The following is a 27,982-nucleotide window of genomic DNA, read 5'->3' as shown; positions in this document are numbered from 1 at the left end:
TCAACGCAATGAGAAATCGGGTAATCTGGTGAGGATCGGCCACCCCGCGGAACGCCCGCGCCCCAGCCAATCAGAAGCTGCCCGCTCACAATCGGATTCCGCATTGTGCGCGGAACTCTCCGCGGGGCGCGTTCTAGTAAGCGAGGCGCTTCTGCTGCAAGCGGAGGGGGAGGCGGGCGAAAGCAAGGGACGCCGACGCTGGCCTCATTTTCTGCCCTTTAGAAGATCAGCATTTTCCCTTTCGTTGGCTGGCCTCTCTGAAAGGAAGGTAGAGGAGTCCGCCGTCGCGCAAGTTGCGCGGCGGTTAGAAGAAGACGCTTGCGAGATCCTGTCCCGCAGAAGTAGGGAGGCAGCGCTGCGGCTGGTGCCCGGAGGAAAGTGAGACTTCTACTTAGCCCAGGCTCCGTTATTCCCCTTCCTTCTCTCCCTGTGCTGTCCAAATAATTGTTGTCAATCACATCTGACCCCTCTTTCCCCATCAAGCCTCTCCTAATTTCCCCCCTATTTATGTGATCGATATTCACGGTTCTTTCAAATGCATCATACCTAAGGTCCCTGCCCCCAGAGGTTTACAGTTTCTATGCTGCAAAATAAGCAGGCGGGAGGGTGGGTCCAAGGGGTCAGTGCAGTTGAAATGGGAGACGCATTTATTATTATTATTATTATTATTATTATTATTATTATTATTATTATTATTATTTTACAGGTATTGCATTTACTGTATATCCCACTTTTTTCTTCCAGGCGCTCAGGGTGGCATACATGGTTCTCCCCCTCCTCTTTTTTTTTATAAAAAAAATAAATTTATTTGTTTTATTAAAAAAATAAATTTATTTGTTTGATTTTTCAGATTAAAGTTTTATAATCGCATATCTCTCTGCTGGACATCCCTCCTCCCCTTTGTGGGTCCTATTGTTAATCATATCCTCCTGCATCTTTTATGATAATCTAAATCTTTTACATCTCCTTTATGTCCAAAATTCACCATTAAACTACAAGTGTTATTCCAACCCTGCTAACGATTATTTATTTATTTCTATACCGCTTTGCATTTTAAATAAAAATCTCAAAGCGGTTTACAGCATATTAAACCTCTTCATTAGGGCTGGTGAGTCTGGGCCTCACCCCCTAGGCCCAGGTGGATTTTAGCTGTTTACAATGGTTTTTAGGATAAATTAGAAATTTTCCCCATCCCTAATTAAAATTTTGGTTTTCTTGATTTCTGGTTCTTCCGGTCATTTTAGCCCTTTTTGTGATAATCCGTCCACTTCACCTGCCTTTCTTCTCCCCCTCCTCATTTAACCCCCACATAAACTCTGTGAAGTAGGTTAGGCTGAGAGGCAGGGACTGAACCCCCCTCCCCCAGATCATCAAGTGAGCTTCATGGCTCAAGTGGGGGGATTTGAACCCTGGTTTCCCCCAGGTCCTAGCCCAAGACTCTAACCACTGCACCACACTGGCATGAGACTCCAACGGTGCTTGGAAGTGTGTGGGCAGTACCTGATGAGTTCAGGTGTAAACAGACAAAATGACACCCCCCCACCCCACTCCGCCCTCACCCGCTCCCAAATTCTGGGCTTGGCAAACGTCAGTCAACCTTGCAACTCCTTCATGCCAAGACCTAACGAAATGTGTAGAATGACCTGCTTGGAATGGGTCGGTTTCCATAGAAATGGCAAGAAGAAGGTTTGTGCCCCCACCAGTACGTGCTCTCTTGTCATTTCTATGGAAACCCAAGTCCTGAATGGGTTGGACAAAGCTGAGCCATCTGTTGCGCCCCCTCATTATAGAAGGAGAACAAGCTCTGTGATGCCATCAGGATCATGTGCTCCCGTTAAGCTCAGAGAGCCATCTGGGGTGATTTCGCCTTAAGGGAAGCAGAGGAAAAGGGGCGAGGACCAAATTTGCCAGTATGATGGAGCAATTGCTGATGGTCCCTTGCTTCCGAATGTACATTTGCTGTTCTTTTCAGGGCACGGGTCTTCCTTCAAGAACCATATTACCTTCGTTTTGCTTGACGGAGGCGACTGACATCAACAGGAGAGAGAATGAAGGCATTGACTAAAATGGCGACTGGAACTACCCTGGTAACTCTTAGACTGCTCTGGAATGACTCTTGAAGACATCTTGTGTTTAATTCCATGGCACATTTATTGATGGGCCACAGTTGTCACCACCGTCTTACAAAAGATGACATTGGTACCAGTGGTCCCCCCCCCTTTTTCTGAGGCCGTTTCCACATGTGGGTTTTGTTTTGTTTTTACTCATAATGGCTGCTCTGGGCTGTGGTTACACGCGTGACACACAATTTCAGATCAGGCAACTTCAGGTTCCAACTCTTAAATGGATTGGTTGCCGTGGGATGCAGGGCCTTTTTTGTCGTAGCCCCAGAGCTCTGAAACTCTCTTCCGAAGGATGTCAGCTGGTCTCCCTCTCTGACAGCAGAAAAAGATGGTTTTGTTTCCTCCCCCCTGAGTTCTTCACTGGTATCTCCACTGTTGCTGCTGCTGTTTTAAAACTGCCCAAATAGGAAGATGCTTTCTTTCTCTGCTGGGGCCGGGGGGCCGGGCGCTTGTGGGATTTCCAATAGGGTAGGGCACCTGCTATGCTTCGGCCCCATCAAATGGCTTTTGTTGGTGGGAGATATATAGGAATCATCATCATCATCATCATCATCATAATTTATTATTTATACCCCACCCATCTGGCTGGGTTTCCCCAGCCACTCTGGGCGGCTTCCAACAAAACACTAAAATACAGTAACCTATTAAAAATTAAAAGCTTCCCTAAACAGGGCTGCCTTCAGCTGTCTTCTAAAAGTTTGGTAGTTATTTTTCTCTTTGACATCTGATGGGAGGGCGTTCCACAGGGCGGGTGCCACTACCGAGAAGGCCCTCTGCCTGGTTCCCTGTAACTTGGCTTCTTGCAATAAGGGAACTGCCAGAAGGCCCTCGGAGCTGGACCTCAGTGTCTGGGCTGAACGATGGGGGTGGAGACGCTCCTTCAGGTATACTGGACCGAGGCCGTTTAGGGCTTTAAAGGTCAGCACCAACCCTTTGAATTGTGCTCGGAAACGTATTGGGAGCCCGTGTAGGTCTTTCAAGACCGGTGTTATATGGTCTCGGCGGCCGCTCCCAGGCACCAGTCTAGCTGCCGCATTCTGAATTAGTTGTAGTTTCCGGGTCCCCTTCAAAGGCAGCCCCATGTAGAGTGCATTGCAGTAGTCCAAGCGGGAGATAACCAGAGCATGTACCACTCAGGCGAGACAGTCCGCGGGCAGGTAGGGTCTCAGCATGTGTACCAGATGGAGCTGATAAACAGCTGCCCTGGACACAGAATTGACCTGAGCCTCCCTGGACAGGGAGGTTTGAGCCTTTTGAGCTTAAAACAGGCCCCCCTCCCCTCTCTTTCCCCCTTCCCTCCTGATCTGCCCCGATCCGCAGCGCCAGAAACAATCCCGCTCCAGGAGCGAGAACTCTGACTACACTGAAAAGGAGAAAGAGATGATGGCCGAGACTGAGCTGAGGAAGCTGCAGCAACAGTTCCGGATCATGGTGGAGAACAGGAAGTCTTTTGGGATCAAGACTCAGCGGCTGTTGTTCCAGCAGGAGTAAGTGGGGCAGAGTTTTGCAAGGGGGGTGGGCACATGAAGGGACGTCCACAGGGACCAGAGGTGGGGAAGCTCAGGCACAGGGGCCAAATGCGGCCCCCGGGTCTCCATGTTTGGCCCTCAGAACAATCCCCAGGAGTATAGCCCTTGCTTTTCAAAGGTGCCAAATCCGGGGGGTTTTGCCCCAACCCCCACCTGTCCTGGCTCCCATCTGATGAAGGACATGGAATTACATCACGGTTTCCGCCAGAAGCTTTAATGACCACTGCAGATGTGCTATTGACAATCAATCAATCAATCAATCAATCAATCAATCAAATCTCTCCTATAGAAAAACTACGGAAACGTTAGGTAAAGCTAAAGGGACCCCTGACCATTAGGTCCAGTAGTGACCGATTCTGGGGTTGCGGCGCTCATCTCGCTTTATTGGCCGAGGGAGCCGGCGTACAGCTTCCGGGTCATGTGGCCAGCATGACTAAGCCACTTCTGGCAAACCAGAGCAGCGCACGGAAATGCCATTTACCTTCCCGCCGGAGCGGTACCTATTTATCTACTTGCACTTGATGTGCTTTCGAACTGCTAGGTTGGCAGGAGCTGGGACCAAGCAATGGGACTCACCCCGTCACGGGGGTTCGAACCGCTGACCTTCTGAGCGGCAAGTCCTAGGCTCTGTGGTTTAACCCACAGCGCCACCCACGTCCCACTACGGAAACATTAAGAAGACATTTTTAAAAAATCCTAAAGAAATAGCAATAGCACAGTGGCGGCTCATTTTCCCAACAGCTCCTTAGGAAATCGCCTCCCTCTTCCTCATAGTGCACATTCCTTAACTACCATTCTGCACCCGTTCTGTTTGGGGCTGAAGGAAGGTCTGTGTTACATATTGCCAGGTTGACTTAGATCAATATCACCAGCCCCAGTCCCCTTTTCTGGACCAGACCCCCTCTTTCAGATGCCCACTGGCATTAAGACGATAGCCTCCCACTGTGGGTTGGTTCCAGCATCCAGTATTTGAGGCACACTGTTCCTGTACATGGAGGCTCTGCTCTCGTTCCTGATGGCCATTGGTTGCCACTTTTTACGGATCCACCCCATCTCCTTTTAAAGCCATGTAGGTGAACCCCACCCCCCTTGCACATGCGTCCCATTGTGCGGAGAAGTATTACCAAACGCACGGCGCAGTTGTGGGCCTCCATTGGTGCGTCTGTGCAGTGTTTGATGTGAGGATGCACACTCTTAATCTCTTTCCCTCCTCTGCCGCAGAAGGCAAATCCACACCTTGAAACAAGAGCACGACGAGATCAGTTTACTTCTGAGCCTCACCAAGTCGCCTCGGAACCTTTTCATCGACGACCGCAACTGCATGGAGCTTAAATTCCTTTTGCAGACCAAGGACGAATACGACGCCCTCATCAGAGCCACCAAGGCCTTGATCTCGGAACTGGATGACAAGGTGCATGGTGGGAAATGCCAGGAGGGGTGTGAGGTCTGGTGCACACACCCTGAAATTGGCTTGTATTTTTGGCTTTCTAGTTTGCTGCAAGCAGAAAGCCTAGAATCATAGTATCATAAAGGTAAAGGGACCCCTGACCATTAGGTCCAGTCGTGGCCGACTCTGGGGTTGCAGTGCTCATTTCACTTTATTGGCCAAGGGAGCCGGCGTACAGCTTCCGGGTCATGTGGCCAGCATGACTGAACCACTTCTGGCGAACCAGAGCAGCACACAGAAACGCTGTTTACCTTCCCACCGGAGTGGTACCTATTTATCTACTTGCACTTTGACATGCCAGAAGTGGCTTACAGAGCCAGAGTCGGTCACGACCTGACCTAATGGTCAGGGGTCCCTTTACCTTTACCTTAAATTGGATTTAGAACAGTAAGAAAAGAGAATAAGATAGTTAATAGTTGGAAATAATTTTAGATTAAGAATGATATTGGAGAGCTGTTACATGCAGATAGAATGAAATTCAGAAGGGAGGGATCTGAAGAAGTCAATTAATAATGTAAGAGAAATTGGGTTTTTAAGGGATATGTGTTTAAGATTCCATTATTATTTTTTTGTTTTTCTTGTTTAGTACTGTATTGTGTTTTCTTTTGTGTGCTTTTTCTTTTTTCTATGTTATATTTATTATACGTAATTGTGGATTTTTTTTGAAAAAATAAAAACAGATCGGAACAGCAGCAGCCACATTTGATGTGTCTGTATAGACTTGTCTAAACAGAAATGAGGGGGGGGGGAGGCACAAAAAAGTGGGTGTCTATGGGGCGAAGGGACCTTGTGGGTAAACTGGTGCCTGAGCTATTCATATAAAGGTCTTCCTGGATCTCTTTTGTTTCAGATCATGGAACTGGAGAACAAGATTAAGAAACAGAAAATGCTTGTCATCAAAATGAGGCAGGAGTACGACGGCAGGTGGCTGCAGAAGCAGATCCAGCTCTTAGAGTACCGACTCAACCACGTGAGCTGTGGCCCCCCCACCTCCGCTGGTCCAGACCCCCCTCCTGAGTCCCACACCTTCTGCCTCTGCTGAGTACCAGAGTCTGCCTCCTTGGGGAGGTGGCAATGAAATAATCTCACCCCCTGCGAAAAACCAACATTATAAACCCAGTTAAAAGCAGCGGGAACTGTTTATATTCTGCTCCCAAGCTTCAGGGGAGCATTCTGCAACACACACACACTGTGCTGGACCCGTGGGTTACTCGAGAGGTGAGGTCCAAGTCCAGTCCATGGTCAAAGGTGCAACGTGGAGGCAGTCCGTAGTAGCTGAAGCTGCGTGCAGGGCAGGGAGTCGGGTGAAGTCAGGAACAGGCTTGCAAGCAGGGAGCCAGGGCGGGTCAGGAGCTCAGGCAGGAAAGCAGGACAGGGTTCAGGCAGGAACTAGCAACCAACAATGCTGCTCCCACAACTTGGGACTGGGGCTGGCCGGCTTTTATCTGCCCCAAGGCAAAGGGCGGTCCCGATCCTCTGGTGACTCGCCTCCCCTGGCCTGGAGGCGAGCACTCCTCCTGCGGGAACTTAGTTCCCTCCGCCTCTCTGCCCTGAGCCTCTGCAGCTCAGGAGAGGCTGGAGGGTTACCGGACCCAGAGGCAACCTCAGCTTCCTCTGACGGGGCTGAGAGTGGAGCACCTGCAGGCAATGGGTCCTCCTTCACCTCAGGAGCCAGAGTAGACTCAGCTGATGCCTGCAGCTGAGGACCCAGCACAGGTGAGGACCCTTCAGGCTCAGGCCCCAGCCCCGGCTCAGCTGGTTCTGAAGGCGGGGAATCCTGTGCAGGCTGGGATCCCTCAGGTTCAGCCTCCGAGTCCGAATCCCAGGCCATCACACACACATGAGGGAAGACTTGAAGACTTGCAGGGACCCCACTTTTTCAGGGGGGGGGATCCCAAGGAGGAGAAAATGTTGCACAATATCCCCAAAAGATCTCAGTGGCACAGGATGCTGAGAGTGGAGAGAAAAACTGGGTGGGAGAGGTGGGGGACCTCAGACCAGGGGCCAAATGTGGCCCTCTAGGGTCCTCTCTGGCCCTCATGTCTCACCCCAAGCCACATTCCCTCTCTGCAGGTCACACCTCTCGCTACCTCTGCTCCACATCTTCCTGGGATGTGCCCTCGAATTCCAGCCAAAGTAAACCTATTAAAAAACAACACCCAATCTAAAATCATGACTATTCCTCTAGATGGCACAGACTAATGCCAAGGTGGTTCAGCACCTCTTTGCAGGAAGAAGGTTTTGCAGTTTAGGACAGTCATAATAATAATAATAATAATAATAATAATAATAATAATAATAATAATAATAACAACTCATTATTATTTATACCCCACCCATCTGGGTGGGTTTCCCCAGCCACTCTGGGCGGCTTCCAACAAAACACTAAAATACAATAACCTATTAAACATTAAAAGCTTCCCTAAACAGGGCTGCCTTCAGACGTCTTCTAAAAGTTTGGTAGTTATTTTTCTCTTTGACATCTGATGGGAGGGCGTTCCACAGGGCGGGTGCCACTACCGAGAAGGTCCTCTGCCTGGTTCCCTGTAACTTGGCTTCTCGCAATGAGGGAACCGCCAGAAGGCCCTCGGTGCTGGACCTCAGTGTCTGGGCTGAATGGTGGAGGTGGAGATGCTCCTTCAGGTATACTGGACCGAGGCCGTTTAGGGCTTTCAAGGTCAGCACCAACACTTTGAATTGTGCTCGAAAACGTACTGGGAGCCAGTGTAGGTCTTTCAAGACCGGTGTTATGTGGTCTCGGCAGCCGCTCCCAGTCACCAGTCTAGCTGCCGCATCCTGGATTAGTGGTAGTTTTCGGGTCACCTTCAAAAGTAGCCCCACATAGAGCACATTGCAGTAGTCCAAGCGAGAGATAACCAGAGCATGCACCACTCTGGCGAGACAGTCTGCGGGCAGGTAGAGTCTTAGCCTGTGTACCAGATGGAGCTGATAAACAGATACCATGGACACAGAATTGACCTGAGCCTCCATGGACAGCTGTGAGTCCAGAATGACTTCCAGGCTGCGCACATGGTCCTTCAGGGGCACAGTTACCCCATTCAGGACCAGGGAGTCCTCCATACCCACCCGCCCCCTGTCCCCCCAAAACAGTATTTCTGTCTTGTCAGGATTCAACCCCTTCCTCATTTTGCTCTTCCCAGGTAACGGTTTATTTTGACACCATCATGATCACCAATGCCAAACTCCGCGAGGAGATAGAGAACCTCCAGTGCCAGAAGTCTGTCTTCGATTCCATCTACTCCCGGCTTCACAAACAGCTAGAGCAACAGAGGAAGACGATGGACTTGTCTATTGTGCAATCGACGCAAGCCTACGAGCAAAGGTGAGAGCAGCTGGTCCCAGGTTCAAATCCCGCCAGGTTCAAATCCTGGGATCCGCCCCCCACCCGAAACCCCATAGAGATGCTACCAGTCATCGTTGTTGTTTAGTGGCTTAGTCGTGTCCGACTCTTCGTGACCCCATGGACCAGAGCACGCCAGGCACTCCTGTCTTCCACTGCCTCCCACACTTTGGTCAAACTCATGCTGGTAGCTTCGACAACACTGTCCCACCATCTCGTCCTCTGGCTTCCCCTTCTCCTTGTGCCCTCCAACTCTCCCAACATCAGGGTCTTTTCCAGGGAGTCTTCTCTTCTCATGAGGTGGCCAAAGTATTGGAGCCTCAGCTTCAGGATCTGTCCTTCCAGGGAGCACTCAGGGCTGATTTCCTTCAGAATGGATAGGTCTGATCTTCTTGCAGTCCATGGGACTCTCAAGAGTCTCCTCTAGCTCCAGAATTCAAAAACCAGTCAATGTAGACAACACTGAACCTGGTGGGTCAGTAGTGTGACTATTAAAGGCAGCATCCCTGTGTTCCTGTCCTATTTCTGAACATGCATTTTCATGCATTGCAGGGGTTGGACTCGAGGACCTTTGGGGACCCCTTTCCAACTGTGATTCTATGATTTGCCCGTCACCACCACTTCTGCCCGCTTCTAGGGTGGAGGCCCTTGCCAGGATCTCTGCAATGAAGGAGCGGCGCTGCAAGGACATTGCGCAGTTCAACGTTGAGTTTCGGGAGCTGGAGCGGATCTACAACCATGAAACCAAGCTGAAGGCTTTCATGCTCATCAAGCTGGTGGACCGCTCGGAATTTGAGGAGCAAGCCAAAAAGGAAGAAGGTACCACGCATTGTTGTCAACAAAAATCTGCCCTTTCCCCCCCTTATGGGGAATCCAAGAGCCCATATAGAGTCCTTAAGTGGGTTCCCTATCGGTAGGAGAAAATAAGAGAGGCCAACCAGAGAATATTGAGAAGCAAAGCAGCTAGTAAGCCTGATCTTTATTGATCTGTTGCAACAGGGTCCTCACTCACCACACGCAGGAGGGATCAGGAACCCAGAACAATGGGGCACAAGCCCTTCTATAGACTTTTGGAATTGCCCACCCTGTAGCTCAAGACCACCCCAAAAAACATGATACATACATCACAGAAGGAGGCGGTCTACAACAGAAATCCTGTTTGCCAGGATACCTGTTAATGGTCCCTGATTGCTTTACCAGGGCAGCCTGGCCATTCTTTTGTGATGGTTAATACTTTTAGTTCCTGAATCCAGGTCATGGGCTCACCTTATTCATACACAAATACGTCTTTCAGACAAGATTTGTAGGCAAAAAGACAAAGGGGAAGGTTTTCCCCATTTCCTTCCTCCTTGCAAATAAGTATATTGAGGTCAATTTGGGAGAGTCAAAATGGCTTCAGGATTGCTCTCCTGTGCTATTTCAGACATGTGGTTTATATACTTGTGTATGTGCTTGCCTTGTACATTTATAAACATTTGTTTTATATTAGGGACTTTACAATTCTTACCACCATATGCTTTGAATTTATGCTTTAAAGTTATGATTTAAAGGCTTGCTGAAGACACTCCTGTATTTATGAAAAGAATAGATTTAAAAGTTCCTGCTGTTAGGGTCTGCTGTGTAAATTTTAGCCAGTTGCTCAGCCTTTGGGCTGCTGAATGTGTGAAGCAGAACACACTGGCTGCTGAAAGCAAAAGGATGGATCCTGTGGGCGCTATTCAGTCATGGTGCAGTCATGAAACTGGCTCATATCCCAGCCTGTTTGGTTGCTTGACACCACAGCTTCCATGACTTTAAATTTTAGCTCTTTAATTGCTGCCTTTAGTGGGTTGAGCAATTGATAATAATAATAATAATAATAATAATAATAATAATAATAATAATAAAAAAATTTTATTTACCGTATTTTTTGCTCTATAAGACACACCAGACCACAAGATGCACCTAGTTTTTGGAGGAGGAAAACAAGAAAAAAAATATTCTGAATCTCAGAAACCAGAATAGCAAGAGGGATCGCTGCACAGTGAAAGCAGCAATCCCGACTTCCGGGTTGACGCGATCTGGAAATGGCGGATTCCCTCCGAGCTGCGGAGGGAATCGGCTCTACCGAGGACGGGTCTTTGCCGCGCCGGCGACGCGGGGACCCTTAAAAACCGCAGGCGCGGAAGCCTGCGGACTGAAGACTCGGCGGGTGCCTTAAGCGCCCCCCCTGATCCACGAAGAGCCTTTTTAAAGGCTGCGGAGAGGATACGGGGGTGGCGTGGCACTGAGAGTCGACCGCTACCTCGGTGGAGCGAAGCCGCGAGCCATGACCAGAGAGCGCTGACTTCCTTCCTTGAAAATCTGGACTGAAAGAACTACCCGTGAGTAAGACGGATTGGGACTTTAAAAATTTTACCCTGAATTGGAGACGACCGGGGGGTGTGCTAAAAGGAAGTCCGCACCCCCCCCTTGCAGACGATCTAAGCAACGACATAAGAGCTAAGCTGGAGAGCCTACCCTTGGTGGGGTGAGTTAAAAAGGACACTAACTTTCAAGATTTAGCTAAAGGAAATTTTGTGCTGGAGAGTGGAGTTTTGGAGACCCTCTTTTTGTTTTAAACAACCCCCCCTCCTGGGCTCGGGAACGTCCTGCCTTTGTGCCTGTGTAAGAGCTGCGGAGTTTGACAGCTGTCAAAGCTGCCAAACGGGCAGTTTAAAGTGGAAAAATCGCTATCTAAGATCCCTCTGGATTAAGACGAGTCATAATTGAGCCAAAATTGTTGGAAACAAAGTAATAATAATAAGTTAAAGGACTGTTGGAGAAAAGACTAATAAGTAACCAGATTCCCCCTAGGGGGAACTCTGTGAAACTACAATGGCTACAATGGCTGTGGATGGAAAGTTACTAGTGGAAATCGAAAGGATGTTTCAATTGGTGGGAACTCTACAAGAGCAGAGCTTGGCCATGAATAAACAACTTATGACCTTGACTTCTGGAACAGGCAGCTCTGCTGTATGTATTGAGGACCTGAATGAGAAAGAATCCACAGCTGAATGGGAACTGATATCTGAAGAGGTGGAAGAGACTAAACAAGAAAAAGAGAAAGTAAAGCTGGGAAGTAACAACCAAAAGCCGACATCTGTGGAATACAAGCAAGGAGATTTTTGGATTACATCTACCACAAGTCTGCGAAAGTTGAAGAAGAAGAAGGAGGAGGTCCCGGGAGTTTATGGAACACAGGAACTTAAAACAAAGAAATATGATTGGGGCCTCCATTCTGACTTTGACTTTGAAGATGCAGGATTTGTGGAAATTCTTCAGCAGTGGCTTTCAGATGTCCTTGTGGGAAGAGAATATGGTTTGACGGCGAAAGAACTTTTTCTAGACTTGATGACTGACATAAAGGACTACCAACAAGACCGGCGGAGAGGGACTGAAAGAGACTTGAAAGCCTCGGACGTGAGGAACCCAGGCTGAGAATCTTGACTTTGGATTTCTATTGGGAAGGGACAAAAACCGGGGATGGGAGGGAGGGAAGAGGAGATTCTTAAAAACTCTTAAGACTTTTAGGTTTGATTAATATGACTTTTAATTAAGATAAAATGAAAAATCGATGGAAGAGAACTTAAGTCCAACTTAGGAAAATCAATTTTTTTTTTGTTAGAAAAGAGGTAATAAAATGAATAAGATGGTTAAGAGGAGAAATACCAACTTGCCGATATAATTTTGGGAATTGGGATGCACGAGGGGGGGTGGGGGGAAGTCAGGGAACAAGGTTATGAAACGAGGATCTGCTGAATTTATACATGTTTTTGTCTTGTGTTATTTTTGTGTGTGTATTGTTTTTATAAAAGCGGAAAACCCAATAATTTTTTTTTTTTTAAAAAAAGAAAGCAGCAATCCCTCTTGCTGTTCTGGCTTCTGGGATAGCTCTGCAGCCTGCACTCGCTATATAAGACGCACACACATTCCCTTTACTTTTTAGGAGGGAAAAAGTGAGTCTTATAGAGCAAAAAATACGGTATATCCTGCCCTCCCCAGCCAAAGCTGGGCTTAGAGCGGCCAACAACATTAAAATAATACAGCATTCTAAAATCAATTCATTATAAAATCAGTTCAAATCAAATTGATGGCAACCATTGGGCTAGAGTTCTGTGAAGAATTACCAAAGGAGGGGGTCAGGCTGTGCCTTGGCCAAAGGCCTGGTGGAACAGCTCTGTCCTGCAGGCCCTGTGGAAAGATGTCAAGTCCCGCAGGGCCCTAGTCTCTTGTGACATGACAGAGCGTTCCACCAGATCGGGGCCACGGCCAAAAAAGCCCTGGCTCTGGTTGAGGCCAGCCTAACCTCCCTGTGGCCCGGGACCTCCAAGATGTTTTTGTTTCAAGACTGTAAAGTCCTCCGTGGGACATACCAGGAGAGGCCATCCCGTAGGTACGAGGGTCCTAGGCCATATAGGGCTTTAAAGGTTAAAACCAGCACCTTAAGCCTGATCCTGTACTCCACTAGGAGTCAGTGCAGCTGGTATAGCACCGGGTGAATGTGATCCTGCAGTGATGTTTTTTCATGAGTGTTGTGAGTCAGTGGGAGTGAGTTAACCGGCTTGATGCCCGGGTCTCCTGCAATTCTTGGGGTCCCGGATCCAACAAGGGTCAAAAATCAAATGGAGGATTCCGCTGTTGAGTTACCCAGGCAAAGTGCACAAGAACCACCTAAGTATGGTCCTTTGTATAACGAAGGAAGTAGCTTTTTGCCGGAGGGCAAATGGGTGGGTCCCCTCCTTCACCTGGCTGGTGGTGAGAAAGATCAAGACAAAGAGTGTGTGTGATCTGAGCCCGAAAAGGCAGAAGCCAGACAGTGAGAGCCATGCTTGATTTCTGTTTAAATCCAGGGCTGTGGCTATGGGAGAAGCAAGACCTTCTTGGGGTGTTAATGCTATGAACCCCTCTATCTTAGGCTCAGGTTGTATATACGTGTAAATAAACCATAGTCTCTGCTGCCCCACACTCTGCAAGGAAACACAAACCTGTCAGGAATGAGCCAGCTCCCAGTGAAGGTTTGCAGCCAACTGCAGAAAGCAGCCAGGAACAGAGAGACTTAGATGTTAGGCAGGGAAGAGCCGGCCGCTGCAGACTGCTGCTCTTCCTGACCTTGATGGGTGATAAGGCAGTAGCTGAGAGCACGCTAGAACACGGCCAGAGCTTGCAGGAAGCACATATAGGGGAGAATATATTCAGAGACAGCCTCTCAGACCAGGGAGAGGGTAGAGCTGATCCACTCAGTCCAAAGAGTCGGTGAATGGGAGGGCTGCTAGACAGGAAGCAAAACAAGAGACGTGAGAGTGGTAAGTTCAATATCTTCTGTAGATCCTGGAAGGAATCTTCAGAAGGGTCATCCTGAGTAATGATGCTGGAGGCTTTGTTAGAGCCGTCCGGAGTTATCTGTTTGTCTTGGCAATAAATCCTCCTTTTTAATTATCTACGCTTACTGTGTTATCAACCTGGGAACCTGGACTTCTGACAGAACCCTGGGTAAGTGCCTGGAACCCCCTGGAGCCTTGCACCCCTCGGAGACTGAGGTGGCAAGAGACAATTTTATGAACCCTCCCCCTTGAATCCCTTCCAGCTCTCAAGGCCAAGAAGCGAGCCAAGACCAAGGGGGAGAGCTTTGAGAGTTACGAGGTAGCCTACATGCGACTGCTGAAGCTGACGGAAAATGGGGACATTGACCTGCTGGTGGAAGAGTTCATTGAGAAGGAGGAGAAGAACTTTGCCTACTTCAGCTATCTCACCGAACTGAACAATGACAATGAGAGGCTGCAGAAAAGGATTGAAGACATCGAGGTATCCTCTCTGCCCTTCCCCCTCCTACGCCCCTCACTGGTCCCTGGTCCTCTGGCCCAGGCTGGGCTCTGGACTGCTGATCCTGCTGCAAGTGGGCTGTGTTTTGATTGAGCAGTAATAATAATAATAATAATAATTTTTATTTATATCCTGCCCTCCCCAGCCGAAGCTGGGCTCAGGGCGGCTAACAACAATAAAATAGTACAGCATTCTAAAATCGTTCGGTCCCAGCTCCTGCCCACCTAGCAGTTTGAAAGCACTCTTAAGTGCAAGTAGATAAATAGGGACCGCTTTATAGCGGGAAGGTAAACGGCGTTTCCGTGTGCTGCGCTGGTGCTGGCTCGCTAGCCGCAGCTTCGTCACGCTGGCCACGTGACCCGGAAGTGTCTCCGGACAGCGCTGGCTCCCGACCTCTTAAGCGAGATGGGCGCGCAACCCCAGAGTCAGTCACGACTGGCCCGTACGGGCAGGGGTACCTTTACCTTTACTAAAATCATTTCATTATAAATTAATTCAACTCAAATTGATGGCAACCATTAGGCTAAAGTTCTGTGAATATTGCCAAAGAAGGGGGTCAGGCTGTGCCCTGGCCAAAGGCCTGGTGGAACAGCTCTGTCTTGCAGGCCCTGTGGAAAGATGTCAAGTCCTGCAGGGCCCTAGTCTCTTGTGACAGAGCATTCCACCAGATTGGAGCCACAGCCGAAAAAGCCCTGGCTCTGGTTGAGGCCAGCCTAACCTCTCTGTGGCCTGGGACCTTCAGGATATTTTTATTTGAAGACCGTAAGTTCCTCTGTGGGACATACCAGGAGAGGCGGTCCCGTAGGTACGAGGGTCCTAACCTGTATAGGGCTTTAAAGGTTAACACCAGCACCTTAAACCTGATCCTGTACCTTAAACCTGATCCTGTACCCCACCGGGAGCCATTGCTCCCGGTGGCTCCTGGATTGAAATAGCTTGGCCACAGCTGTTTATGCCCTGGTAACCACACAGTGCTGCAATGCCCTTGGCATGGTATGGAGGCTCCAGCTGACGCAGAACATGGCAGTCAAACGCCCGCCAGCATGTAACACATTGCTTGGGGGTCTGCCACCGGCTGCCGGTTTGCTACAAGGCCACATTCAAGATGCTGGTACTGCCATCTAAGGCCCTGCGCAGCTCAGAAGCAGGTTGCTTAAGAAATGGCCTCCATCCTTGTACAGTCATACCTCGGGTTACAGATGCTTCAGGTTGCATTTTTTTGGTTTATGTACGTGCCGAAACCCGGAAGTACCGTAACAGGTTACTTCTGGGTTTTGGCGGTCGCGCATATATAATAATAATAATAATAATAATAATAATAATAATAATAATAATAATTTATTATTTGTACCCCGCCCATCTGGCTGGGTTTCCCCAACCACTCTGGGCGGCTTCCAACAAAACACTAAAATACAATAACCTATTAAAAATTAAAAGCTTCCCTAAACAGGGCTGCCTTCAGATGTCTTCTGAATGTCAGGTAGTTGTTTATCACTTTGACATCTGTTGGGAGGGCGTTCCACAGGGCGGGTGCCACCACCGAGAAGGCCCTCTGCCTGGTTCCCTTTAGCTTTGCTTCTCGCAGTGAGGGAACCGCCAGAAGGCCCTCGGCGCTGGACCTCAGCGTCCGGGCAGAATGATGGGGTTGGAGACGCTAAATTGTGCTTTGCACAAGCGCAGAAGACCAAATCACAACCTGCGCATGCACAGACACGGCGCTGCTGGTTGCAAACGTGCCTCCCACACAGATCACATTCGCAACCTGAGCGTCCACTGTACCTCCCAAATCAGTCAAGTACATTTTTGTTCCAGCTGGTTTTCCCAGCAGGATAAATGGGTCTACAAGTCTTCCTGTGAGGGTTTTCTTTTTGCTTTAAGCCAGTGTTTCCCAGACTTGGGTCGCCAGCTGTTTCCGGACTACAACTCCTATCATCCCTAGGAAGCAGGTCAGGGATGGTGGGAGTTGTAGTCTTAAAAACACCTGGGAAACACTCTTTTAAACGTCCTTTTTGTGTGTTTTTAAGTGTTTTTAACTATTTTATGTGTAAATTGCCTTGAGATCGTGGCTTGGGAGGTGATTAAGAAACCAGTTGCAATAATAATAAAATAAAGAATGTGGGTGAGAGAAACATTTCAGGAGCTACAATTGACTCATTGCTGCCACCATGTAGCCAATGAAGGGACTACAAGATGGCTAAACCTCTCTATCACCACCAACTACTCTTTTGGTTGGGAGTTGGACCATAGCTGTCAACGTTTCCCTTTTTTAAAGGGAAATTCCCTTATTCCGATTAGGATTCCTCGCAAGAAAAGGGAAAAGTTGACAGCTATGAGTTGGACCAAACCACTTGATGGACGCTCTCAAAATGCTTTCACCAACACCCACCCATGAATCCTGGAATGCGTACCAGATTCCTTCTAAAAAGGAGCCTGCAACATCGACAGCTACAGGAACAAAAACAGACTTCTCTGATTAATCCATCCATTAAAATATTTTATCTTGTTATTTCCATTTGCTTATACATATTCATGCAAAGGATGAAAGGGAAAAAATAAAACAAATAAATAAAAACTATAAGCATGCAAAGGAGTAAAATATTTTACTCTGATTAATCACCAGCTATGCTATATGATCCTCAATACCCGTGGAAATTAATGGACCTACAGTCCTTAATAATTATACAGCCTAGGCAGGCGGCACCAACTCTTTTGTGCCCCTGCGTGCTTAAGTGGATATCTATTGGCATCAGAAGGTTTCTTCTTTCAAGACTAGCATTGCACTCAGGTGGCACATAATTCCAACTTTTCTTTACCTATTAATTTTCACATTTTATGTGATCTTTCAGACAAAGTGTGTTGTAAGGTGCATTATACAAATGTGACACTAGATGGCGATGGTGAGCTATGGCAAATTCAATATATTTTTTCAAACCGTTTCTTTAAAAAAGCACTTTCACAATTTTTAAAATGTGTGCCTAGGTTCCACCCTAATTCTGGAAATCTAGCAAGCAGGAGCGACACCCACAGGATAAAGGGAGGAGCTATGCATGTTGCTCCACCCCCTTTTGCCCCTGGCCCCGCCCACCAGCTGCATGTTGGCCCCTGGAAACTTGCCAATGAGAAAATATGGCCCTTGCAATTTGGGAGGGAAAGGTTCCCCACTCTCTGCCTGATCCCCTTTGTGCCCTTCTGTGTTCTGTAGAATGAAATCAGCAAGCTTAAATCCGACCACAAGAAGGCAGAAGACATCGTTCGTGGCAACATGAAAGAAGTGGAGGTAAATGGGGCACATGTGGGGCTGACCTAGGGGGTCCCGTCGCTGTGGGGAAAGGCTGCAACGTTTGGGACTTTCGAGTCCCATAGCTCATAGGCAGCGTGTCCCGGGTTCAATCCCCAGTGACATCTCATGGGAGGGGTTGAGAGCTGCTGTCAGTCAGCACGGACAGTGCCAGATTTACATATAAGCCAAACAAGCTATAGCTTAGGGCCCTACTCTCTTGGGGACCTGGGACGCAGGTGATGCTGTGGGTTAAACCACAGAGCCTAGGACTTGCCGATCAGAAGATTGGCGGTTCGAATCCCCACAACGGGGTGAGTTCCCGTTACTCGGTCCCTGCTCCTGCCAACCTAGCAGTTCGAAAGCACGTCAAGTGCAAGTAGATAGATAGGTACTGCTCCGGCGGGAAGGTCTACGGCGTTTCCGTGAGCTGCTCTGGTTCTCCAGAAGCGGCTTAGTCATGTTGGCCACATGACCCGGAAGCTGTACGCCGGCTCCTTTGGCCAATAAAACAAGATGAGCGCTGCAACCCCAGAGTCAGCCATGACTGGACCTAATGGTCAGGGGTCCCTTTACATTTACCTTTACCCTTGACCGTTAGGTCCAGTCACGGATGACTCTGGGGTTGCATGCTCATCTCGCTCTATAGGCCAAGGGAGCCGGCGTTTGTCCGCAGACAGCTTCTGGGTCATGTGGCCAGCATGACTAAGCCACTTCTGGAGAACCAGAGCAGTGCATGGAAATGCTGTTTACCTTCCCACCGGAGTGGTACCTGTTTATCTACTTGTACTTGACGTGCTTTCGAACTGCTAGGTTGGCAGGAGCAGGGACCGAACAACGGGAGCTCAACTTTAAAAGGGAACAGGCATGACTGTTGTGTGTCACACGCCTGTTTACTTCCAGCACAGTCTAGGAACTTCCGTTTGTATATAGCTTTTGTATTGCCGCTGTTTTGCTGGACACGAAGGAAAGCAGACATGTTTTTTCCTTTGTTCCTGCTGCTGAATAAAATGCTGTCATATACTGCTTACACATGGCTCTGTCCGCCTCTTCTGCTGTGAGAAGATTGACACACTCTGCTGATAGAGCGTGCATGGGTCTCTAAACGTATCTGAGGCTCGTGTCGCTGATTGATGCTGTTCCAAGGGAGACCGGTGATCGTCCAGCTGCCGGCCAGTGGCTGGAGCCAGCTGGGGGCCTGTCTAATGCCCCTGTCTCCCTGGCAGTATCCCAATAGCTCTGGTGTTATGTACTGAGTTGAATTGGATCTAAAAGGCAGCAGTCTGATTGGTCCTAGAACAATAGGGTCCAGAATGCAGCAGTCTGATTGGTCCACAGGAGCCACCCAATCCAGCTCCAGGTGGAAGTGAATCCGCAACCTGATTGGCCTACAGGTGAATCCCGGAATTAGCCAATCACGTGGGGCCCATTGTGTAAATAATGTATATAAAGCGGACATTCTGGGGGAACTTCCATTCCTCCTCACCGCTATTAGCTGAATAAAGAGCATGAAATCCGCTCTCGACTCCGAGTATATTTCACCTGACCACCTCTCCTTTGGCCCTCAGGATAAGCTGCAGAAGACCACGGAAGAAGCCAACCTGTACGAGTACAAGCTGAAAGAGAACAGAAAGATCCTGGACCAGCTGAAGCAGGCGGTGGACTTCCTGTTCAAGGAAACGGGCTGCGATGCCACCCAGATCAGGGAGCACCTGGGCGAGACGGGGGAGATCACAGATCAGAACCTGATGCAGTATTTAAGTGAGTGATGGGGCCCTGTTGTTGTTGTTGATGTTGTTGTTTAGTCGTTTAGTTATGTCCGACTCTTCGTGACCCCCTGCACCAGAGTACGCCAGGCACTCCTGTCTTCCACCTCCCGCAATTTGGTCAAACTCATGCTGGTAGCTTTGAGAACACTGTCCCACCACCTCGTCCTCTGTCGTCCCCTTCTCCTTGTGCTCTCCATCTTTCCCAACATCAGGGTCTTTTCCAGGGAGTCTTCTCTTCTCATGAGGTGAGTATTGGAGCCTCAGCTTCAGGATCTGTCCTTCCAGTGAGCACTCAGGGCTGATTTCCTTCAGAATGGAGAGGTTTGATCTTCTTGCAGTCCATGGGACTCTCAAGAGTCTCCTCCTGCACCATAATTCAAAAGCATCCATTCTTCGGCGATCAGTCTTCTTTATGGTCCAGCTCTCACTTCCATACATCACTACTGGGAAAACCATAGCTCTAACTATACAGACCTTTGTTGGAAAAGTGATGTCTCTGCTTATTAAGATGCTGTCTAGATTTGTCATTTGTCATTCTCCCAAGAAGCAGGCGTCTTCTAATTTTGTGGCTGCTGTCACCATCTGTAGTGATCATGGAGCCCAAGAAAGTAAAATCTCTCACTGCCTCAATTTCTTCCCCTTCTATTTGCCAGGAAGTGATGGGCCCAGTGGCCATGATCTTCGTTTTTTGGATGTTGAGCTTCAGACCATATTTAGACTATATCCAGGCCATATCCAGACGGCGCCCTAGACCAGGCCCATCTCTTGTGTTGCTTCTGCAATGGACCCAGATGCACACCAGACACCTAAAAGCATCACGGGGCTGGCAACACCTCTGCAGGGTTTCAGGCACAGGGTCTTTCCCTGGAGATGCCACTAGGATTTGAACCTGGGACCGTCTGTCTGCAAGGGAGGCACTCTGCCACTGAGCTATGGCCATATCCCTGCAAATCTCCATTGGGCAAGAACAACCCACATTGCTAGAATCCATTGCCCAGTAGCTCCAGCAGGCAGCATGGTTGGTTGCTAGAAATGATGGGCGTTTTAGTCTAGCAAGATGTTTGAAGCTCTCTGCCTTCTTGGGGAGCAAGGAGCTCTCTGCATTCTGTTTCTGGAGGGCCCAGGATGCTCTTGCAAGATCTTGCAGGGCTGTTGGGAATATCCCAGACCTGGTGCTTGGAGAGGGCCTTGCTTCCCAAGAAAGGTGGAGAGCTTAAAAGGTTTTTATGGACCAGGAAACCCATCCCAAAAAGAGCGTTTAAGCTCTCTGCCTTGCTTGCATTTAACTTGTGGGATTTCAGCCCTTCAAGCAGCCTTCAACCATGTATGGTTAGCATGGCACAAGTTAAATGTGTGTTAAGTTAAATGCGTTACAGGTAGGTAGCCGTGTTGGTCTGCTGTAGTCGAAACAAAATAAAATAAATAAAATAATAGAAAAATTCCTTCCAGTAGCACCTTAGAGACCAACTAAGTTAGTTATTGGTATGAGGGTTTTTTGTGCATGCGATGCGTGTTAGGTAATCTTACAATTGCCACATTGGCCTCACTTTGTCCCCAAATTCCGACTGCGGAAAGTTAAAGTGCGGCTTATATTTGCGACCTTACAGTATGCAGCCAGGAGCAGTGAGGAAGGGAGCAACTTATATTGGGGTATTTTTTATTTTTTCTTCTCTCCCCCCTCCCCCATCAATTTTAAAGGTGCTTATTGTATTTGGGTGTGGCTTATATTCAGGCCAATATGGTATAATCATAATAGTGGATGCATTGCAAGAAGCAATGCAAATCTACTTGTGTTGCCTTTCAGCTCGATCTACAAATGATTGGTGGGCAACTTAAGCTGTGTTTTCTGTGAAGTCCCATTGTACAACACGGAGCTTGCATGCCATTCTCTTGAAGCAACTTGTGATTTTCAGTGCTCCTACATGCTTAGCTTTGGGAAAGACAGTGGTTAAAAAGACTCCCTTGCATGCAGATTCTGTAGCTCCAGGACACTGGCGACTGTGGGCACTATGGGATGTGATCCATGAGAGCCAGTCAAGTACAACATTCCTTGTAATGCTAGAGAAGACATGTGAGGGAATGTTTGGTCCAGCCAGTCAAAATTTCCTGTTCCTGTTCCTCCTGGCTGCAGCATCCTTCCTTTTGCATGTGATAAAAGGTGGGCGTGACCTTACCTGTCCAGGTAACAAAAGGACGAGTCACGCAGCACACCTCTCTCTTTTTGACTTCCTTCTTCATTTGACCAGCTTTTAGCTAGGACTGTTCTGCTAGCTTTCAGCCAGCAGAAGCACTGGGATTATCCCCCCATATGGGGTAGATCCACATGTACATATCGGTAACTAAGTCTGCCTTCAGGAATCCAACTGTGAACTGATGTGAGTAAACTTCTTTTGATGACTTTGAATGAGATTGCCGTGTCTTTATTCTTTTAAGAGGGATTCAAGGGAACTTACCAGGAACGTACAATTCAATCTGAGACAGGTTGAATTGTACAATAGTGAGAGGCTCACACGAGCCTGCAACCAGTTATCTGCTGTGCATGTAAAAAGGGGGGTGTAAAGTCTGCTAAGTAAAGGAACTTGCTAACGCAAGTTAGGAAGGATATTAATAAACAATATATCCTCTCCTGCCACTCTGAGCATTCGCACAGAAACAGCAAGGGGTCTTTGACCCCTGGTGACCTCCAGCCAATAGGCCACTGCTCCTGAAGTACACCACTTGTCTCCTCCCTTCAGGCATCTTGGAGAAGAAAAGCAACGACCTCTTGCTGATCGAATCTTTCCGGCGTTACAAGGAGCTGGAGGGGGAGCTGGACTCGGTCCCCATGCTGAACCCCTTTTTGGGTGGCTCCGCCTTCCTGAAGAAAATGGAGACCATTAAGATTGTGCCACCTTCTTTCAGTGTCGATCCCTTCGCGGAGACACCGGAGCCCTGTAAGTAACTGTGGCTCTGATGCAGTGAGGCAAAATGTTTCTAAATGCTCTCAATATATGCAGCAGGCCTGCAGTCGGGGGTGAAACGAGGCTTTATTTCACCTGGGTCAAAGACCCAGATTGGTACTACCACCACCCCATGCATTTGCGTACACACACACACAGAGAGAGAGAGAGAGAGAGAGAGAGAGAGAGAGGGGGGGGGGCTGGCAGCCCTCTGGAGGCTTCATCCGGGGCAAAAAACCTGGCTAAGTCCCCCCATAGCTACGACTCTACCTGCGGCTTACATGTGATTTACTTGCACAATTGCAGCTCTGCATGGAGTGGTAGGTGGGAAAACAAGCAATAAAAATAATATTTTTTTATTTATACCCCGCCCATCTGGCTGGGTTTCCCCAGCAACTCTGGGTGGCTCCCAACAGAATATTAAAAATAGAATCACACATTAAAAACTTCCCTAAACAGGGCTGCCTTCAGATGTCTTCTAAAAGTCAGGTGGTTGTTTATTTCCTTGACATCTGCTGGGAGGGCATTCCACAGGGCGGGCGCCGCTACCAAGAAGGCCCTCTGCCTGGTTCCCTGTAACCTCACTTCTCGCAGGGAGGGAACCGCCAAAGGTCCTCGGAGCTGGACCTCAGTGTCCGGGTTGAACGATGGGGGTGGAGACGCTCCTTCAGGTATACTGGGCCGAGGCTGTTTAGGGCTTTAAAGGTCAGCACCAACACTTTGAATTGTGCTTGGAAAACCTACTGGGAGCCAATGTAGGTCTTTCAGGACCAGTTTTATATGGTCTCGGTGGCCACTCCCAGTCACCAGTCTTGCTGCTGCATTCTGGATTAGTTGCAGTTTCTGGGTCACCTTTAAAGGTAGCCCGACATAGAGCACATTGCAGTTGTCCAAGCAGGAGACAACTAGAGCATGCACCACTCTGGCGAGACAGTCCGTGGGCAGGTAGGGTCTAGGCCTGCGTACCAGATGGAGCTGGTAAACAGCTGCCCTGGATACAGAATTAACCTGCACTTCCATGGACAGCTGTGAGTCCAAAATGACTCCCAGGCTGTGCACCTGGTCCTTCAGGGGCACAGTTGCCCTATTCAGGACCAGGGAGTCCTCCACACTCGCCCTCCTCCTGTCCCCCCAAAACAGTACTTCTGTCTTGTCCGGATTCAACCTCAATCTGTTAGCCGCCATCCATCCTCCAACTGCCTCCAGACACTCACACAGGGCCTTCACCACCTTCACTGATTCTGATTTGAAAGAGAGGTAGAGCTGGGTACCATCCGCATACTGATGAACACCCAGCCTAACACTCCTGATGATCTCTCCCAGTGGCTTCATATAGATGTTAAAAAGAATGGGGGAGAGGACAGAACCCTGAGACACCCCACAAGTGAGGGCCCAGGGTTCTGAACACTCATCCTCCATCACCACTTTCTGGACATGGCCCAGGAGGAAGGAGTGGAACCACTTCCAGCTCCCAGCTCCTCTAGATGGTCCAGAAGTATGTTATGGTTGATGGTATCAAAGGCCACTAAGAGATCCAGCAGAACTAGGAAGCATCTTTCACCTTTGTCCCTAGCCCACTGGGGATCATCGGCCAGCGCAACCAAGCAAACAAATGCAGAACTGGGTAAGGGAGAATGGACAGTGGGAAGGGGCCAGCCAAGATCTCACGTGACCGTCCCAGAGCCCTGTGAGCAAGGAGGAGGGCTTAAAAAGCTCTTTCTTTGCGGGGGTTTCCCATCACTGAAAGAGTTTTCAAGCCCTCCATTTTGTTTACTGGGCTCTGGGAAAAAAGAAGAAGAAGAAGAAGAAGAAGAAGAAGAAGAAGAAGAAGAAGAAGAGGAGGAGGAGGAGTTGTTTGGATTTGATATCCCGCCTTTCACTCCCCTTCAGGAGTCTCAAAGCGGCTAACATTCTCCTTTCCCTTCCTCCCCCACAACAAACACTCTGTGAGGTGAGTAGGGCTGAGAGACTTCAAAGAAGTGTGACTGGCCCAAGGTCACCCAGCAGCTGCATGTGGAGGAGCGGAGATGCGAACCCGGTTCACCAGATTACGAGTCCACTGCTCTCAACCACTACACCACACTGGCTCTCTGGGAGGCTCCTGTGGCATCCCACAGCCTTCCAGAAGCCTTGCGTGGCCATCCCAGAGTCTGGTGAGGAAGGGATAGTCTCCATGGACAGGGAATGATGCTCCTCAACACCAGAGCATCTCCTGCTGCCAGCTGGCCTCCGCTGCCACCAGTCCCATTTAGGACTGAAATGAAAGGTGAGAGGTTGGCCAACCAGAAGATCATTTCCTGATCTTTCCCAAGGAAGACCCAAGTTTATGACGAGCTGAGCAAGGGGACGAGGGGGTCTTACTGGTCATCTGAAGCAAGCTTGAGCCTGGGCGGAGGGTGAGGAGGAGCAGGTGGCCAGGGGCTCAAATTCCGTTTTGTTGCAAGCTGTAATTAAAAACCAAGCCTAATGTTGCGGATTCCACCTCTAAGCTGCAACCCCTTGAATTTCCCAACAGTCGAGGGTCCTCTGGACCACAGCACCCTGCGAGCCATGATCCTGGAGAAAATGGAAAGGGAGAAGATGAAATCGCTTAAAAACTCGGTGGAGAGAATGGAGGGCAGCCGAGAAAAGAAGAAGTATTCCACCAGACCCTAAGAGGAGGCAGGCAGGCACTCCGTCCAGAAAGCCCAGGGATTCTCAGCCCAGTTCAGAGACTATGTATGTGTGTATATATATATTTATATTTTAAAAAATACTAAATGGGATGGAGTACCAAAATGGGCTCTCTTTTGTAAACATAAAAGGTTATTAATAAAGGACACGATTTGACTTTCGCATTTCTACAGTCTCTGCAATGTTCTAACCTTAGCAATGTTTTACTTTTACTATTGGGCCGCAGGTGGCGCTGTGGGTTAAACCACAGAGCCTAGGACTTGCCGATCAGAAGGTCGATGGTTCGAATCCCCACGACGGGGTGAGCTCCTGTTGCTCGGTCCCTGCTCCTGCCAACCCAGCAGTTCGAAAGCACTTCAAAGTGCAAGTAGATAAATAGGTACCACTCTGGCAGGAAGGTAAACGGTGTTTCCGTGTGCTGCTCTGGTTTGCCAGAAGCGGCTTAGTCATGCTGGCCACATGACTCGGAAGCTGTACGCCGGTTCCCTCGGCCAATAAAGCGAGATGAGCGCCGCAACCCCAGAGTCGGCCACGACTGGACCTAATGGTCAGGGGTCCCTTTACCTTTGCTTTTACTATCAAATATTTCTCTCCATCTACTGGCTGAGTATGATGGTGGGCATCTGTCTGCTTCTGTTTGCAACATAGGGGCAGAACCACACATGCACCCACACATTTCTTTAAAGCTTTTTAAAAAAAATCTTTTACACAAAGTCTGCTTTGAGAGAGATGTGCTGCCGCAGATTTGAGTGAACTCAGCAGCTGGAGGGGAGCGGGAGTTTCCCCCTCTAAAAATATGTGAACAGAGCTGTCCACCTTGACCTTGATGTCCCTGCAATGCATATTGATTTTTCTTTTTAATGCTTGGCTTTTGCACAGCCAGGAGATTGGCTGGGTCCATTAGCCAGGGAAAACCCAGGGATCTATCCGAGCATCTGTTTGTTTCTTCCAATGACAGTAGTAAAGCTCGGAGGACCAGGATGGGGCTGGGCTAGCCGAAGGAGAGCTCCTGGCAGCACTCAGAGGGGAAATGTTATGTACTGAGTTAAATAGGATCCAAAATGCAGCAGTCTGATTGGTCCGCAGGAGCCATCCAATCCAGCTCCAGGTGGAAGTGAATCCGCAACCTGATTGGCCTACAGGAGAATCCTGGAATTAGCCAATCACGTGGGGCCCATTGTGTAAATGATGTATATAAAGCAGACACCTTGGGGGGACTTGCATTCCTCACTAGCATGAGCTGAATAAAGAGCATGAAATCCACTCTTGACTCCGAGTATGAGTATATTTCAGGAAATGTACAGGTGACCTTAGGCAGATGTTGGTGGACCCCAACTCCCAGCAGTTGAGGCCAATGGGGTGAATGGTCAGGCATGATGGGAGTGGTAGTCAAATCACTTCTAGAGGAACAGAGGTCTCCTGTCTCTACTTCCTGCCTGACTCCATCCCCACTTCCTGCCTCAACTCTATCAATCTGAGCTCCTCCCATAAACCACATCTTTCCCCATTTCTTATTTACCGCAATGGAAGAACTAAGCCGCATGAGCATTATTTGGGGGGCATTTGCAAAACAAAAGCAGCCTGCAGCATCTACCCGCTCTCCCTCCTACGCAGGTGAAAGGTGGTGCCCTCCCCAACGGGGAATCTCCACCCTCCAAATGCTGGGTTCATGGGATCATCCCATAGGTGGTTCTGGATTCCAGACCACAGATACCCTAGCTAGATCTGGAGGGGGGTCAAAGATGGCATGTGTCAACAAAGCAATATCCTATCTGGAGAAGGATATTTTATATAATAATCAAAAGACACTTTCCAAAATGTACAAACTACTTTTGAATTGGCAAAGAAAGGAGGAAGATATTAAAGAAATTACAGTAAAATGGGAGAGGGACCTGGGACATACGATCAAACCCAATATTTGGAATGAATTATGGACTAAAAATATAAAATTCACAGCTTGTTTCCGTATAAGGGAAAATCTTATGAAAATGTACTATAGGTGGTACCTGACCCCTGTAAAACTTGCAAAAATAAATAAATCAAACAATAACAAGTGCTGGCGATGTAAGGAACAGATAGGAACATACTACCATATGTGGTGGTCCTGTCTAGAGATACAAAGATTTTGGAACATGATTTGTGAAGAGATAAAGAGATGGATAAAAACTACATTTAGCAAGAAACCGGAAGAATTTTTACTAGGAATGGTTTCAGATAATATTCCCCAAAATAAAACTAGGCTATTTATGTATGCAACGTCAGCAGCAAAGGGTTATAGTGGCAAAGCACTGGAAAGACACAAATACACCCACTGAAGAGGAATGGGTAGTCAAATTGTGCGAGTATTTGGAGCTCGCAAAGCTGACAGATGCAATAAGAGATACACCTAAAAAACTGGTGAAAGAAGAATGGGAATGTTGAAATAATTATTTAGGGGACAAGGACTCAAGAAGAAAGATCTGGCTATGTTTAGAATGATACCGCATAGAGAAATGCTCCCTGATACCAAGATGAGGGATTCCTTTGGAATGCAGATAGAGAGAATTGGTAAGAATAATGATCTGTTGTGAGCTTGACGGAAGTGTACAGTAGATGAGCTTTCCTGCTTTGGCTCATCTTCTTTTTTCTTTTTCTCCTATTTTTCTTTTTTCTTTTCTTTTATCTTTCCCATAGTTGCTTATGTTCTGTGTCATGTACTTCAATATTTTTTTTAGTTTTTTTAGTTTTTTCCATTACTATTAAGGAATTTCCCTTTGTAATTTTGGTCGTCTATATTTATATGTACTTGTTTAAAGCAAAATAAATGTAATAATAATAATAATAATAATAATAATAATAATAATAATAATAAAAATAAATAAATAAATAAATAAATAAAACAAAGCACTGTGGGGCTAAAGACCAGGCTGCCCTGATGCTTAGCCAAGCTCAGAGTCTGGGACCAAGTCGAGAAAGCCAGGCAGGTGGCCCCCATGAGCAGAGGGAGGAGGGCCACCCCTGACCACTGGTCTTGCCAGCTAGGG

General features: G+C 48.2%; 1 protein-coding gene across 1 annotated transcript; it reads left to right on the top strand.

Annotated features, from left to right (window-relative positions):
- Window positions 1-167: 167 nt before the first annotated feature.
- CCDC63 (coiled-coil domain containing 63) lies at window positions 168-25,115 on the top strand. Its single transcript, XM_081203096.1, has 12 exons — window positions 168-378; window positions 1,973-2,087; window positions 3,444-3,610; window positions 4,874-5,063; window positions 5,950-6,069; window positions 8,261-8,442; window positions 9,098-9,279; window positions 14,066-14,283; window positions 17,504-17,578; window positions 19,147-19,339; window positions 22,083-22,280; window positions 24,802-25,115. The coding sequence occupies exons 2-12, from the start codon at window positions 2,049-2,051 to the stop codon at window positions 24,939-24,941; spliced, it is 1,704 nt and encodes a 567-aa protein (XP_081059222.1). The 5' UTR covers window positions 168-378; window positions 1,973-2,048; the 3' UTR covers window positions 24,942-25,115.
- The last annotated feature ends 2,867 nt before the right edge of the window (window positions 25,116-27,982 follow it).

The sequence above is a fragment of the Podarcis bocagei genome (genome assembly GCF_964188305.1).
Source record: "Podarcis bocagei genome assembly, chromosome: 7".
Lineage (NCBI taxonomy): Eukaryota > Metazoa > Chordata > Lepidosauria > Squamata > Lacertidae > Podarcis > Podarcis bocagei.
Note: the sequence above shows the minus strand (reverse complement) of the source record. Positions and strands in the feature narration are given on the sequence as shown.

Excerpts from the sequence above, each read along its gene's own strand:
- CCDC63 (XM_081203096.1), top strand. The coding sequence starts at position 2,049 with ATGAAGGCATTGACTAAAATGGCGACTGGAACTACCCTG. Across the intron at positions 2,088-3,443 it reads TGGCGACTGGAACTACCCTG|CGCCAGAAACAATCCCGCTC; the intron begins GTAACTCTTAGA and ends CCCGATCCGCAG. Across the intron at positions 8,443-9,097 it reads ACGCAAGCCTACGAGCAAAG|GGTGGAGGCCCTTGCCAGGA; the intron begins GTGAGAGCAGCT and ends GCCCGCTTCTAG.